This window comes from Gorilla gorilla, chromosome 16 (assembly GCF_029281585.2).
Source record: "Gorilla gorilla gorilla isolate KB3781 chromosome 16, NHGRI_mGorGor1-v2.1_pri, whole genome shotgun sequence".
NCBI classification, from domain to species: Eukaryota; Metazoa; Chordata; class Mammalia; order Primates; family Hominidae; genus Gorilla; species Gorilla gorilla.
In genome coordinates, this window is record NC_073240.2 from 45,334,287 (window position 1) to 45,349,887 (window position 15,601).

General features: G+C 43.5%; 2 protein-coding genes and 1 long non-coding RNA gene across 8 annotated transcripts in view; 2 read left to right on the forward strand and 1 right to left on the reverse strand.

Moving 5' to 3' along the window:
- The window catches only part of CTDSPL2 (CTD small phosphatase like 2), a 99,134-nt gene extending 94,152 nt beyond the window's left edge, over positions 1 to 4,982 (forward strand). For all 5 annotated transcript variants that reach the window (XM_031002524.3, XM_031002525.3, XM_055363587.2 and 2 more), the window contains exon 13: positions 1,854 to 4,982. In XM_031002524.3, coding sequence (XP_030858384.1) covers positions 1,854 to 1,919 — 66 coding nt within the window. In that variant the 3' untranslated portion in view covers positions 1,920 to 4,982. The remainder of the gene's footprint in view (positions 1 to 1,853) is intronic.
- Positions 4,983 to 12,257: 7,275 nt separating this feature from the next.
- On the reverse strand, positions 12,258 to 14,661 carry LOC129527118 (uncharacterized). The gene is made up of 3 exons (XR_008672057.2): positions 14,550 to 14,661; positions 13,791 to 14,106; positions 12,258 to 13,225 (listed from the first exon to the last, which is right to left on the reverse strand). It is a non-coding gene; the product is annotated as an uncharacterized lncRNA (long non-coding RNA).
- Positions 14,621 to 15,601, forward strand: part of EIF3J (eukaryotic translation initiation factor 3 subunit J) — a 28,086-nt gene continuing 27,105 nt past the window's right edge. Inside the window, exons 1-2 of one of the 2 annotated variants that reach the window (XM_031002527.3) lie at positions 14,621 to 14,980; positions 15,067 to 15,170. In XM_031002527.3, the coding sequence (XP_030858387.3) occupies positions 14,938 to 14,980; positions 15,067 to 15,170 (147 nt within the window). In that variant the 5' untranslated portion in view covers positions 14,621 to 14,937. Of the gene's footprint in view, positions 14,981 to 15,066; positions 15,171 to 15,329; positions 15,568 to 15,601 lie in introns of those variants that run through there. The other variant, XM_063698981.1, reaches the window with a different exon arrangement.

Here is a 15,601-nt window from a genome sequence, read left to right on the forward strand (position 1 = left end):
AGATGGGATTTCACCGTGTTTCCCAGGCTGGTCTCGAACTCATGGGCTCAAACTATCTGCCCATCTCAGCCTCCCATAATGCTGGGATTATAGACGTGAACCACCATGCCCAACCACATTTTCAGACTTTATATATTATATTAACATTATGCTTATCAGTACTTAAGAATTTATAGATGAATGTCTTTACTATTTCAGTGGTCTTTCTCTTACAGATTGCTAAGCAGTTGTGTTAGAAATAACATTAAATTGGCCGGGTGTGGTGGCTCATGCCTGTAATCCCAGCACTTTGGGAGGCCGAGGCAGGCGGATCACTTGAGGTCAGGAGGTCGAGACCAGCTTGGCCAACATGGTGAAACCCCATCTCTATTAAAAATATTAAAATGAGCTGGGCGTAGTGGTGGGCGCCTATAATCCCAGCTACTCTAGAGGCTGAGGTAGGAGAATCACTTGAACCCGGGAGGCGGAGGTTGCAGTGAGCCGAGATTGCACCACTGCACTCCAGCCTGGTCAACAGAGTGAGACTTCGTCTCAAAACAAAACAAAACAAAACAAACAAACAAAATTAAATTTTTCATTTTGGTCTTATAATTCACATCTAGAATTAATGCTTATGCTACTTGAAACTTTATTCTGGGAATTCTATATCTATATCACATGGAACACTTAGCTTTAAAGACCAATGTAGAAAGTAGAATTCCCTTTTACCTGTCTTGGTTTGGCCTCTATTGCTTGATGAAACTTTGGCGGGATGTAGTGGTGCACACCTATTTAATCCCACTGTTTTTTGTTTGTTTGTTTGAGACAGGATCTTGTGCTTTCGCCCAGGCTGGAGTGCAGTGGCACAATCTCGGCTCACTGCAGCCTCCGCCTCCCGTGTTCAAGGGATTCTTGTGCCTCAGCCTTCCAAGTAGCTGGGATTACAGGCGCCCGCCACCACGCCTGGCTAATTTTTGTATTTTTAGTAGAGACTGGGTTTCACCACATTGGCCAGGCTGATCTCGAACTCCTGACCTCAGGTAATCTACCTGCGTTGGCTTCCCAGAGTGCTGGGATTACAGGCATGAGCCACTGCACCCAGCAGTAATCCCACCATTTTGGAAGGCTAAGGTGGGAGGATTGCTTGAGGCCAGGAGTTTGAGACTAGCCAGGGCAACATAGTGAGACCTCATCTATACATACATACATACATACGCACGCAAGCTTGCTGGGCATTGTGGCGTGTGCCTATAATTCCAGCTACTCAGGAGGCTGAGGTGGGAGGATTGCTTGAGCCCAGAAGTTTGAGGCTCCAGTGAACCAGGATTGTGCCACTGCATTCCAGCCTGGGTGAAAGAGCAAGACCCTGTCATTCATTCATTCATTCGTTCATTTATAAATAAATAAACAAACAAATCTTGGGAGGCCAAGGTGGGCAGATAACCTGAGGTCAGGAATTCAAGACCAGCCTGGCCAACATGGTGAAACCCTGCCTCTACAAAAATTACAAAAAATTAGCCAGGCATGGTGGTGGGCGTCTGTAGTCCCAGCTACTTTGGAGGCTGAGGCACAAGAATCGCTTGAACCCAGGAGGCAGAAGTTGCAGTGAGCTGAGATTGTGCCATTGCACTCCAGCCTGAGCAACAGAGCAAGACTCTGTCTGAAAAAACAAAAATTTAAAAAAGAAATCTTCAACGAAATTCTTTTCAAAATCTAAATTTAACTGCATCTGTGTAGTATCTCTATTTGGCAAATAAAATATGTCATAAAATAAAAACTGGTATGTTTTCTCTGCAAGGTAAGAATGTCTATGTTATGAGGATCATATCTTTGAAATTTTATGCCTTTTTAAAAATTGTCTTTTTTCCACGCAGAATGAAGATGTTCGACCACATATCAGAGACAGATTTCGCTTGCATGATTTGCTGCCCCCAGATTAAGTACAAAGACTTGTCAAATCACTGAAGGGGGAGAGAATGCAGGACCCTTTTGGACTAAGACAAAAACATTGCCATTACTGTTGAAATTTTGCATTTTTGTACCCCGTCTTGCTTTTCTTATCTTTGGTGCCCAATAATAATCAAGGGTTACAGAAAGAGACTTTATCTATCTCAGATCGAATACATATAGTAGGTAGGCTAAAACAGAAGAGTCTTTAGAACTAGTGCAACTCCAGTGAAATTTTTTATGTACAGGACATCTGCAGTTTATAAAGAATTCTGTTTCTGCCACCAGCAGTTTGACCTGTAGTCACACAGGATTTTATGATAATAACAGAGATGAAAATGGACTTTTATTTTCTCTCTGTTTGGTGCTCTAAGTGGGTTTGTAGCCACTTTTCTGTTACTTTATGATTCTCATTTCAACAGGAATGGCCAGTAAAAGTTGTTTTATTTTTCCTGTTAAGGTTTATAACCTTTTTACATTTTTGACCTGTATTAGATTAGAATTTCATTATGCATTCCTTTTAGTTGAGGCGCTTCATAGTTTTCTGGAGATAGTCGATTTTTAGTTTTTTATTATACATTTGAATGGCCGTTTTCCTGCTTTGTCTGCCTGCACATTGTATATTTGTTTAAAAATATTCTCTACTTTTAGTCTATGTAAGTTTCATTTAGAAAGACATGCATTTATATTTTGTTTCTGTAATATTCTACTGTAGGTGAAATCTTTTCAAAAATCAAGAGACTGGGTAGATAAGAATATATGAATGACTAATATACAAAAGATTTAAACCATTGTGATGGCGTATATTCTCAAATGGTAGTATCTTGCAATGGCACACAGATTTAATGGATAAAGGTATACCTCAGACTTCACTGTGCTCACAAATCTTTGAGGAGAAAGTTTGGTCACCTGTTTGGCTTGATTTAGTTACTGCTGCCTTTGGTTTTCTCCAGGAATGAAGTATTCAGCACAGTGACTCAGTATTTTTAGTTATTTTGCATGGGCTGGTAGTACCTCTGTTATGCTCTCAGTTACAATCAATTTAAAACTGTATAACAGTCTTGGTACCTAACAGTAGCTATGCATAATCCTGTGGCACAGTACACTCCCAAGCCACCAATGCAGTTAATATGCTCTCATAGTGGTTTTTCTATGCTATATGAAAATAGTCTTCAAGCCTTGGTTCTCTAATGCAGCTACCACAAGAGGTTGATATTTTTATAGTGGCGTGTAATCTCCTTTTCGGGAGGCTTTTTATGGAAGGTAGAATTTGTAAAAGTTCGTATGCTTTGCCTCTCAACTGCATTAACATGCCACAGGCTCAGACTGTTTTTGTGTAAAGGATGTCAAAGAACGGCACTTTTTCTAAAGAGAAGTTTGATATTTTGTATGCTTGTTAAGAAAGTACAGTATTGGAAATTAAAGGTGGACAACTGATAATTGAGGAGTATGTCAATTAATTTTTTATGTATATTACCTGTTTACTTGTACAACTTACTGTACAAATTACATGCAGCTTCATTTTCAAATGAATCCTTAAAATAAGGAAATTTTTAGGAAAACATTTAATTTTTGTATTTTTGATTTTAAAGGCATGAGTTTTGTCAATTTTCAGTGTATTAATGAAGATTTTAACTTTTCATCAGGTTGAGTGTTTTCTTACTATATTATCTGTTGTGTATGTAGTTAGCATATTGTGTCACTGAACTGTTTAAAAATCTAGCATGTAGAGCAAGCCTGTTTTGTGGAAAATCCTTATTCATTAAAAAAATAATCATGGCAGATTTTCTGCAAAAAAAAAAACAAAAGCATTTGCAATTCAGAATACTGATTTTTTTAATTTTATTTAAAGAAAGGTATTTTGCTTGCAGGAAAAAAATACTACAGATTCATTTTAATGAGAATCTTTGAAATGTATTTATCTTTAGGGCATCTGGGCATCTTTATGCTGTTTGTCTTCTGTCTTTCTTGAAATAAAATGTACATACGTTACCTTTACATATGCTCTTGCTCAAAATTGTGAACCTAGTTACATTTCTCCCTGCTCCCTTCCTTTTTATGCTCAAACAGCGAAACCCAAAACTTAAAAGATCTGAACTTTCAGCATGCATTCTGATTGCTGAAAGATTTCCTGATTTAGTGCATTCTCAAAAGGGCTTTCCCATAATCTAAAGGGAAATGTAAGCACCTATACTCTTGTGCTTGTGGGCACTTCAATAATAAAAACCAACTTTTTAAACTAATCATCTTTTATCAATGATAAAGTTGTTTTCAGTCCCACACTAGGAGAGTTCCTTTAAGTCAGCTGATCAGGCATAAGATACTTCCGTAAAGAAATAAACTAAGAAAATTTTATATGGCTTGAGAAAATTCCTTGAGGCCAAATTAACATATTTTTTCTTTGTTATTTTATTTGAGTCATTTTAAATTTGTTAATACAAAATTTAAGATAATTTACAGAGACAATTTATCCAGCTTCCTTCTACCTTAATACAATGTTTTGTCTTCCCATTATCCTCTCTTTTCTTTATCTGTTGGTAGATGTAAAAAACTTCCATTTAGTTAATCGGAGGTGTGTATTTTTTAAATTGAAATGTGCCCAGCCCCTTCAGCTCACACAGGAAACATGAACTCTTAAAATTAAAACTGACTAGTAAATGCAGGAGAGGTGGATACCTGATGAGACACAGCGAAAGTGACCTGTATACACATTACAACTCTGGAGTACATATTAAAGTCGTGCTATTTCCAGTGGTAAATGTCTTGACTTTTAAGACATTCTTTTAAATATTTGTATCATTGTTAGGATGTTTTAATCAGTTGTTTTTTAATTCCATGTAATATATGTAGCCCTCATCAGATTTATATCACCATATTTCTCCTTGTGTCCTAAGAGAATTGATGACAATTCGTAACCATAAATTGTTTTATATTAGCTAGTATGTATATTTATTTTTACCCAATGGCTTTATCTGTTTCCCAAAATTTGTTTGGGATTTGTTGAAAGCATTGTGTAACTTCTATAAACGGCTATTTTCTTGTAACTGTCAGTGAAATGAATGTGTACATTGTTTTTTTGTATTTCTCTGGGTTGTTTTTTGTTTTTTGTTTTTTTCCCAAGGGTTAACATAGAATGTTTTTTTTAAAAGATTATCTTTGGCCAATGACTTTTTCATCTAGATCTTACTTTCATTCAACCTTCTAAAGAAGTTCGTTTCTCATTGTTTTGTTCTGTCAACTTGCCTGAAAAACAGAGACTTCATCTCATCAATGAAGAAAGCATTTCATTATTCCTACAAATCTTTCCTGCGAGCACAGAATTCTTCATAAGGACCAGATCTCTTCCATGTCTGTGTCAATCACATAAAGCTAAAATGTAAAGGACATTGAAGCCTTTATTTAATTGTACTAATATGATGGTGTGATATACTACATCATTAGCTAGTTAAGGTTTTCTGACCTGACTTCTCTTTGTCTTCCTAGGTATTTATTTGTTATCTTTTAATCTTGTGTATCTAAATTAACTTAGTTAATAGTTACCCACCGAATAACTATGCCAAGCAACTAGTAAAGAATGTTTATTTTATTTCCCCTTATAGGGGAAGAGTGGACTGGGAACAAAAATGTATGGGCCAAAAGGCCTTAGGGTTGTCATTCATTCACTTTCTTATTCCTCTCATGAGCTATAATTGAGTATAGTATTTTTTTAGTGCTGATGTCATTACTTCTCATGTCTTCCCCTGAGTTGAAAGCCTACGACAAACCTGTATAAAATACATTTAAGAATTTTCAGAATATGAACCACAAAACTCAGTATCTTATATTTAAATGCTACTTAAGTTATTATTGGAATCCAAGTCTCACTAACTAGGGTACATTTTTATAAAATGTTTCTCTGTATCTTGAATTGAAATTACTTGCCCAGAGGCAAGAGTTCTGGGGATATAACATGATTTGAGATCTTTTTTAAAAAAGGGTGGGGCGGCGGGGGAGAGAGTGACAAGTTTATACTAGTTTATGCTTTTGATATTAGTATTTTAAGATACATCAGTTGATTCCGAAACCTGACCATTAGAATTACTCTGAGGAGCTTTTAAAATAGATTCCTGGGGCCTACCCCTGGAAAATTGTCTCACTGGATCTCGAGAGCGGCCTGAGAGTTGTGGCTTTTTTTTTTTGTTTGGTTGGTTTTGTTTTGTTTTGTTTTTTCTTTAAAGCTCTCCTGGTGATTCTAATAGCAAGTATTGGGTAATCAATGTTTTAGCTAAATGTGACACTGGTTTGAGAGTAGGCAACAAAATTAAAGTTCACCAGACATCTCTGTGGTAGAGTTGTTTTTTTTTTTTTTTAAACTGGGACCAGATTTCACAGAGCTTATTCAAGATACATGGAGGAATAATAAAGAAGATTAAGGCAACTGCTCATTATCATTTTTGTCTTTCATATTTTTTAAGGGTTTGCATTTCTAGGACTTGGAATAGTTGACCATATACATAGCTAAAGGACATGTCCCTGAATGAGACCATTATATATATTATCTGTAAAATATTTCACTATTTTTTTATTTTATAAATCTTTGTAGAAATAAGCAATGAAATACTACTTTCATCTTTTGAAATGGGATTTTTCAAGGCAGTGTCCTTTTGGCATTAAGGTAGGGGGGAGTTAATATTCTCTCTGCCTTGTTTCCACATGAATCAATATTAAAGTCATGGACATTTTAAAATCTCAATTTAATTTCTTCTTATTTACTATGCAGTATAGCCGTGAACAAGTAATGTAGATTTAGTTTTCTCATCTTCAAATGCCCTGATCACCCTACCTCACAGGGTTGTTGTGGGGATAAATAAAACTTTTATGGAAGCACTTCTCTTTGATGATATTTTATCAGCCATCAGAAACAATATAATTTCTAACAACATTTGTACAGTGCTTTTTTTGTTTAGAAGCATATCTTTTTTTCACATTACTTTCCCTTTTGATGCTGAAAAACATAAAGGAAATTGAGACTTGGAGAAAGCTGTGACCCAAGACTGCAGTTCCTCTGGGAGACTTGAATTTAGTTATCACCATAATATTCTATTTCCTAGTGCCTTGGCATTTTGTATGATTATGTTTGTTCATGAATACGAAGCTTTCTCAAGTTTGTAAGTCTATTTAGCCAACAAAATCTTCTTATAAAATGTAAGGAATATACAGTGGTACAAACTAGACCTATAGGTAATAATTCATTTTAAACTAGAAGGAAATTTCAAGTTCTAGGTGTACTCTTTTACAGTGTTTTCCCAAGATCACAGAGCTAGGACTAGAATGTAAGTCTCTTAATTACCGTTACAGTAATGATTTTGGAAGGGCATTCTTTATTGCTGGAACTACTGTGAGCAGAGGTGAAAAACACTTGAAGATACCAACCAGAATTAAAAGGGGTTGGTTTTGAAAAGGAGAGAGAAGATGGCAAGAGTGAACCAGATTATAGTGCGCTAAGATGAGGAATATACTCGATGTATGGGCTAAAATAATGAGCCAGTATCACTATAGCATAGTAGCGCTCTGGTCCCACACTAGTTTCTGTGATGAGACTTTGTGATAGCTATTTTCCCTAAGCTCCAAAGGAGTTTGAGGCGTGCACAGTTTTGAAAGCCACTGCAATAATCCTTGAGAAATAAGTGATTGCACTATAACATTCTATTCAGGCAGATAGTTGACCTGAGAGCATGGTCAATGAAAGCATGAAGTTCAGAATCAAATTTGAATTCAAGTCCCTGAAAACCCAGCCACTTAAGCAAGAGGGTTGTTACCTACCTTTCAGAATTACAAGGATCAAATGAAATGTCAAAACATGTTATAAGCCGTAAAGCAATATACAAGTAACATATGAGGATGGAGATGTTAAAGCAGGTAGTTTTCTGAAGGAGGGATGAGAACTATATACCGGGTTTTGAGAGATGTCTGAAGCCAGAAAGCAGGAATGTGCAGTAGGATCAGGATATTGTAATACCACAGGACCACAGACGTCAGGGAGGGTTTTTAAGAAAGACATAGCAGTGGGTTGCATTTTTTAAAAGACCTGTTAGGCCGGGTGCAGTGGCTCACGCCTATTATCCCAGCACTTTGGGAGGCTGAAGTGGGCAGATCACTTGAGGTCAGGAGTTGAGACCAGCATGGACAACATGGTGAAATCCCTGTCTCTTCTAAAAATACAAAAATTAGCCAGGTATCGTAGTGCACGCCTGTACTCCCAGCTCCTTGGAAGGCGGAGGCAGAAGAATCGCTTGAACCAGAGAGGCAGAGGTTGCAGTGAACCGAGATTGTGCCACTGCACTCCAGCCTCGGTGACAGAGACTCTATCTCAAACAATAAAAAATAAAAACCACTACTATGTATTAGGCACCATGCCAGGCTCTGTGAATGGTAGAAGGTGGCAAAACAGACAATGCCTTAAAATCTTAAGCTTAAAATCTACCAGTAGAGAAAGTCAAGATCCTTTTATTGGTTAAAGGGCTAAAGCTAGGCTTGGCTGTGGGGAGAGGAGGCTTAGGGGAGTAAATGATCAGGTGTGTATTTTAAAAGATCGCTTCGGAAATAGAGTGGGTGGGTGGGAGTCCAGTTAGCAGTTATATAACTCTCCATGTAAAGTATTCCCTTTCTCTAAGTTAATGCACTGGGTGATAGCATCATAGTGGACAGTCAGGTCAGAAGATTGTTAAGGTTCTGGGGAGAGTATGGCTTGTGTGGCTTACTGAGAGCTTACTAATCATGTGGATTTTAGGCACTCCCTGAGGAAGGCATGTTTTTTCCGCTGGCCAGACAGGAATAGGAAGGTACTCTAGGATTTTATGGCACCCTGTAAGTATGGAAAAATATATGGAAGTTGAATGGAGACAGTTTCGTGTCTTAAGACTCATGGGGGTAGGGTTTTGGTTTTTCGTTTTGGTTTAAAATAAAAAATTTCATTTAACTTAATCAAATCATATAAATCAAAAACTTTATTTATTTAATTATTGAGATGTAATCTTGCTCTGTTGTCCAGGCTGGAGTGCAGTGGTGGGATCTCAGCTCCCTGCAACCTCTGCCTCCCGGGTTCCAGCGATTCTCCTGCCTCAGCCTCCCTAGTAGCTGGGACTACAGGCGTGCACCATGATGCTCAGCCAATTTTTGTATTTTTAGTAGAGACAGGGTTTCACCATGTTGGCCAGGCTGGTCTCGAACTCCTGACCTCAAGTGATCCACCTGCCTGCCTTGGCCTCCCAAAGTTCTGGGATTACAGGCATGAGCCTCTGTGCTCTGCCAAAATTTGTTTTTACATGTACTCTTTTTCCCAAGAAATCATTAGAAAAAACATGCAATGACTCCATAATTTTGCACTTTTATAAATAGGAGTTTTGACCTGCCCCTATTTCCAATTAAAACAATCTGCTCTTCAGCCTTAACCTAGTCCATCTTGATAAGATTTTGAGTCTGATGCTTAAGGTACTTCCTCTTAAAAAGAAGCTATAAAGGGGCCGGGCGCGTGGCTCACACCTGTAATCCTAGCACTTTGGAAGGCCGAGGCGGGCGGATCACGAGGTCAGGAGATCAAGACCATGGTGAAACCCCGTCTCTACTAAAAATACAAAAAAAATTAGCCGGGCACGGTGGCGGGCACCTGTAGTCCCAGCTACTCGGGAGGCTGAGGCAGGAGAATGGCGTGAACCCAGGAGGCAGAGCTTGCAGTGAGCCGAGATTGTGCCACTGCACTCCAGCCTGGGTAACAGAGCGAGAGTCCATCTCAAAAAAAAAAAAAAAAAAAAAAAAGCTACAGGCCAGGCACAGTGGCTCACACCTGTAATCCCTGCACTTTGGGAGGCTGAGGCAGGGGGATCACCTGAGGTTAGGAGTTCGAGACCAGCCTGGCCAACACGATGAAACCCGTCTCTACTAAAACTACAAAAAATTATCTGGGCATGGTGGCACACACTTGTAATCCCAGCTGCTCAGGAGGCTGAGGCAGGAGAATCACTGGAACCTGGGAGGCGGAGGTTGCCGTGAGCAGAGATTGCGCCAGCCTGGGCAACGAGAGCAAAATGTCATCTCAAAAAAAAGAACCTATAAGTAGCTCTGCTTCATTTGTGTTGTTTATTTACTCTTCTATAGCTTTAATGATGAAACTTTTTTTTTTTTTTTGACATGAAGTCTCACTCTGTTACTTAGTCTGGAGTGCAGTGGCGGGATCTCAGCTCACTGCAACCTCCACCTCCTGGGTTCAAGTGATTCTCCTGCCTCAGCCTCCTGAGTAGCTGGTGGAACTCCTGACTTCAGGTGATCCACCCGTCTCTGCCTCCCAAAGTGCTCGGATGACAGGCATAAGTCACTGCACCCAGCCATGATGAAACTTTTTTTGAGACAGGCTGGCTCTGTCATCCAGGCTGGAGTGCAGTGGCACGATCACGGCTCACTGCAACCTCAACCTCCCAGGCTCAAGTGGCCCTCCCACTTCAGCCCCCTGAGTAGCAGGAACTACAGGTGTGCGCCACCATGCCCAGCTAATTTTTTATTTCTTGTAGAGATGGAGTCTTGCCATGTTGCCCAGGCTGGTCTTGAAATGAGCTCAAGTGATCCTCCTGCCTCAGCCTTCCTAAGTGCCGGCATTTTAGATGTGAGCCACTGTGCCTGGCTTGGAACTTCCTGACAGAAGTTTTAATGTTAATTTGTTAAGAAACATTGATTACCTAGTCTGCTCATCTGTAAAATGGGAATACTGTCACTGTCTTTGTGATTATAGAGCTCCCCTAGAGACTAACCTGTGAATCACAAGTATTTTTGTGTGTTTGTTTTGAGACAGAGTCTCGCTCTGTTGCCCAGGCTGGGTGCAGTGGCATGATCTTGGCTCACTGCAACCTCTGCCTCCTAGGTTCAAGCGATTCTCCTGCCTCAGCCTTCCAAATAGCTGGGATTACAGGAGTGCACCACCACACCCGGCTATTTTTTTGTATTTTTAATAGAGACAGGGGTCTCACCAGGTTGGCCAGCCTGGTCTTGGAACTCCTGACTTCAGGTGATCCACCTGCCTCAGCCTCCCAAAGTGCTGGGATTACAGGTGTGAGCCACCACGCCCGGCACAAGTTTTACAGACTAAAGGAAGTCCCTAATACATAGGTCTAGACCCTTGTTTTCCTGTTTCCTCATTTGAAAAAGCAGTATGCACACCACTATAAATGAATTCTCAATTTCTGCTTTGAAAACAATGCTGCATACACATAGCCCATGAATTTTTCCATAGCACCTTCAACCCACATGCCCCAGTTTTTTTTCTTTTCTTTTCTTTTTTTTTTTTTTGATAGAGTGTCATCCAGGCTGGAGTGCAGTGGCACAATCTCGGCTCACTACAACCTCTGCCTCCTGGGTTCAAACCATTGTCCTGCCTCAACCTCCCAAGTAGCTGGAATTATAGGCATGAGCCACTACACCTGGCTAATTTTTGTATTTTTAGTAGAGACAGGTTTCACCATGTCCAGGCTAGTCTCGAACTACTGACCTCAAGTGATCCACCCACCTCGGCCTCCCAAAGTGCTGGGATTACAGGCATGAGCCACTGCGCCCAGCCTTCTTTTTTTTTGAGATGGAGTTTCGCTCTTGTCACCCAGGCTAAAGTGCAGTGGCGCGATCTTGGCTCACTGCAACTTCTGCCTCCCGGTTCAAGCGATTCTCCTGCCTCATCTTCCCGAGTAGCTGGTATTACAGTGCCCGCCAACACGCCCAGCTAATTTTTTTTTTATTTTTAGTAGAGACGGGGTTTGCCACATTGGCCAGGCCGGTCTTGAACTCCTGACCTCAGGTGATCCGCCCGCCTCAGCCTCCCAAAGTGCTGGGATTACAGGCGTGAGCCACTGCGCCCAGCATTTTTTTTGTCGTTTGTTTTCAGATGGAGTCTCTCCCAGGCTGGAGTGGAGTAGCACAATCTCGGCTCACTGCAACCTCTGTTTCCTGGGTTCAAGCAATTCTCCTGCTTTAGCCTCCTGAGGAGCTGGGGTTACAGGCATGTGCCACCGCGGGCCCGGCTAATTTTTGTATTTTTAGTGGTCTTGGGGTTTCATCATGTTGGCCAGGCTGGTCTTGGAATTACCTCAAATGATCTGCCTGCCTCAGCCTCCCTAAGTGCTGGGATTACAGGCGTGAGCCCATAATAGGCGTGCCTAGCCAGTTTTCAGGTTTTTGACTTAAGCAACTAGATAAGTGTCACTCAATCTCCAAAGGCATCGTCTATCTTCTATTTCTCCCTTCCCCTCCTCCTTCATATCTAGTCAGACACTATATTAGTACGGGTTCTCCAGAGAAACAGAATCAATAGGATGTGTATATGCAGAAAGAGATTTATTTTAAGGAATTGGCTCACATTATTCTGGGAGCTGGCAAGTCTGAAATCTGCAGGGCAGACAAACAGCCTGGAGACTCAGGAAGATTTGACGATGCAGTCTGGAGGCTGAATTGCTTCTTCTTAAGGGTCTCGTTTTAATTTGAACTGACCGGATGTGGCCCACCCTCATTATAGAGGGTAATGTACTTTAATCAAAGTCTGCTGATTTAAATGTTAATCACATCTAACAAATACAATTCATAGCAACAACTAGACTAGTGTTTGACCAAAAACTGAGTAACATGGGTAGCATCACCTAGCCAAGTTGATAGATAAAATTAACCATTAAAGTCACTAAGTTCCATTGACAATGACCTTTAAATATTTCTCAAGTTGGTTTGTCTTCTCCATTGCCATTGCCTTAATTTAGGCTTGTGTTCTCGTTTAATTAATTCATAAAATACTTACGTATTAGGCATTATGCCAGATGTTGCAGATACAATTGTGAGTAAGATTGTGTCCTTATGGACTTACATTCCACCCTTTTCCTGCCTTCTTTCTTGCCTCCTTCCAATCCACATTTTTTTTTTTTTTGGTCTTGTCACTTTGATGCCCAGGCTGGAGTGTAGTGGCCAGAACGTGGCTCACTGCAGCCTCGACTGCCTCAGCTTCCTGAGTAGCTGGGACCACAGGACCACAGGTGCACAACACTATGCCTGGATATATATATTTTTTTGTAAAGATGGGGTCTCACCATGTTGGCCAGGTTGGTCTCGAACTCCTGGGCTCAAGCGATCCTCCCGCTATGGCCTCCCAGAGTGCCGGGATTACAAACGTTGAGCCACCGTGTCCGGCCCTGATCCACCTTTATAAATGGCTGCCTGTAGATCATGGCCTCTCACATTTTAACTGGGCTGTAGAATATGTATTGAAGGATCATCTTTATAAAATGTTTATTTGTAGACTCTGAAAAGATAACACCAGAAAGGGGGAACAATGGTTACCACTAGAAAGAACGGAGCGGAGCAGCTGATCGTTTTATCTACCTTTTTTGTTTTTTATTTTTTGAGACGGGTCTAACTGTCGCCCAGGCTGGAGAGCAGTGGCGCGATCTCGGCTCACTGTTGCAACCTCCGCCTCCCGGGTTCAAGCGATTCTCCTGCCTCAGCCTCCCTAGTAGTTGGGATTACAGGCGCCCGCCACCACGCCCAGGTAATTTTTGTATTTTTAGTAGAGGCGGGGTTTTACCACGTTGGCCAGGCTGGTCTCGAACTCCTGACAGTAAGTGATCCGCCCATCTCGGCCTCCCAAAGTGCTGGGATTACAGGCGTGAGCCACCGCGTCCTGCCCACGTATCTACCTTTTTATCACATGAATGTTGTACCAAGTTCGCGTATTACATATTTGAAAATAAATAGCGAAAATAACAAAAACAAAATCCATCTACTGGCTAGCCCTTTAAAATCCTGCGGGGGAGCCCAGTGGCCCAACGGCGAAGTTTGGCCCATCTTGCCCTTTCTGGTCAGTGTACCTGTTCCATTTATCTCTGACTGCGCCACTCAGTCAGGTGAGGGACCACTGGAGTTTTCTACCGGAAATGCACTTCAGCAAACGCCACTTGCTCTCTCCAACTTCAGTTTCAAGCAGCGCCTACCTCAGGAAGCCTTCCTTCATCCTCCGGCCCCCGCTGCCGCTAAGGTTATCCTTTTACATTCAACTTCATAATGCTGCTTTTTGTGGCAATCATCACAGTGTCGAAATTTGTTTACATGTCCATCTTTGCTACTTGATGGAGGGCAAAGATACACCTCATACCTAGCATAGACCCCAGGAGGTCCGAAATTGTTCTGCGAAAAGAAAAAAAAATCAATGTGCTGGCCTCAAAGGGGCTCACAGGAAGGGAAAAGCCTCGAAGACTAAGGCTCTCTTCGATTCCTTCGTGACTAACTCGAGGCAAACATGCCAGGAACGCGGCTCTCCCCACTCGCTCCTGCATCTGCGCCCGGGGATCGCCGGATTCCAGAGGGGTCCCCTCCACCTAGCGCGCGACGACTCCCTCTGGGGTCCCGGAAGCCCGGCCACCGACCCCACAGGCGGGCGTGGCGTCAGAGCCCTCTTCTGAGCGCGGCGTGGGTATCCGCAGGCGGCCACGGACGGTGATCACAGTGACCAGAGGGACAGCGCACCCTCCGGTCGAAGCGGGGTAGGCGTTGGCAGGGGAGGGGCGACGAAGACTGGCGAGGTTCAGGCGCCAGCCAAAGAACCACTCTGCTAACTTCCTGGCACTTACGTTTCCTACCCGGGGCCCAGGGTCGGGCGGCGGTCTTCCAGCACCACGAACTCCAGTACTGGTTTGCGTTGTAGGGAGCTGGAAGCCCAACCCAGCACTCCTCAGCCCCCTATGCCCCTCCCTCTGCTCTTTCCGCCCCTCCCTCCGCCCCCCCCCCCCCCCGCCTCTCCGTCAGCCCTGCAGCGCCACCGACCGCGGTCCCCGCCCACTTCTTACCCGCGCGCGTCGCCGCCGCCGCCTGAGGGGGCGTGGCCTCGGCTCGGCGCACAGTCAGCCACGGTCCCATCCTGCTCCGCGCCGGTCAACGAGAGCAAACCCAGTGACTCACCTCCGCCGTGCTAACTCCTCGCTAGCTCTCCCTCTCACACACGCTCACGCCCGGCTCGAGATGGCGGCGGCGGCGGCGGCGGCGGGGGACTCGGACTCCTGGGGTGAGGAGAAGTTGCTGGGGCAGGGCCCGGGCCAGCGCCGGCCCCACGCAGTGGCAGGCACTAACACTGCTCGCTTTTTTCCGTAGACGCCGACGCTTTCTCCGTGGAAGACCCAGTGCGGAAGGTGGGGGGCGGCGGCACTGCCGGCGGGGACCGCTGGGAAGGCGAGGACGAGGACGAGGACGTCAAGGTGGGTGCGGGCTAGGGCGCCGGGCAGCGCGGGAGCGGGCTGGCGCTGTTGCCGGCCGACTCTGGGCCCCGGGTCGCTGCCGGGGCCTGCGGGCCGTGGGTCCAGGCGCGAGCCTAGGGCCTGGCGGTGCTCTCTTCCCCTCCGCTTGCCGGCCATGTGTGGGCCGAAGAGTGGCAGCGTGGCCTCCCGGACTCCCTCGCCGGTTGAGAGTCTGCTCTCCGGCGTGGATCCCACCCGCCGGTTGGCGACGAAAGGTGACAGCATCGGCCGGGTCGGCCCACGTGCAAGCTTCGCGGTCCGGAGCCTCTCGCAGGAGTGAGACCGGGAAGTTGGGAATTGAGCCCTGTAGCTTATCCATATGGAAAGCCTTGAAACTCTCCTGTCTTTTCGAGCTCAGGTCAGCCCAGGGCCAGTAACTCATTTATGACCCT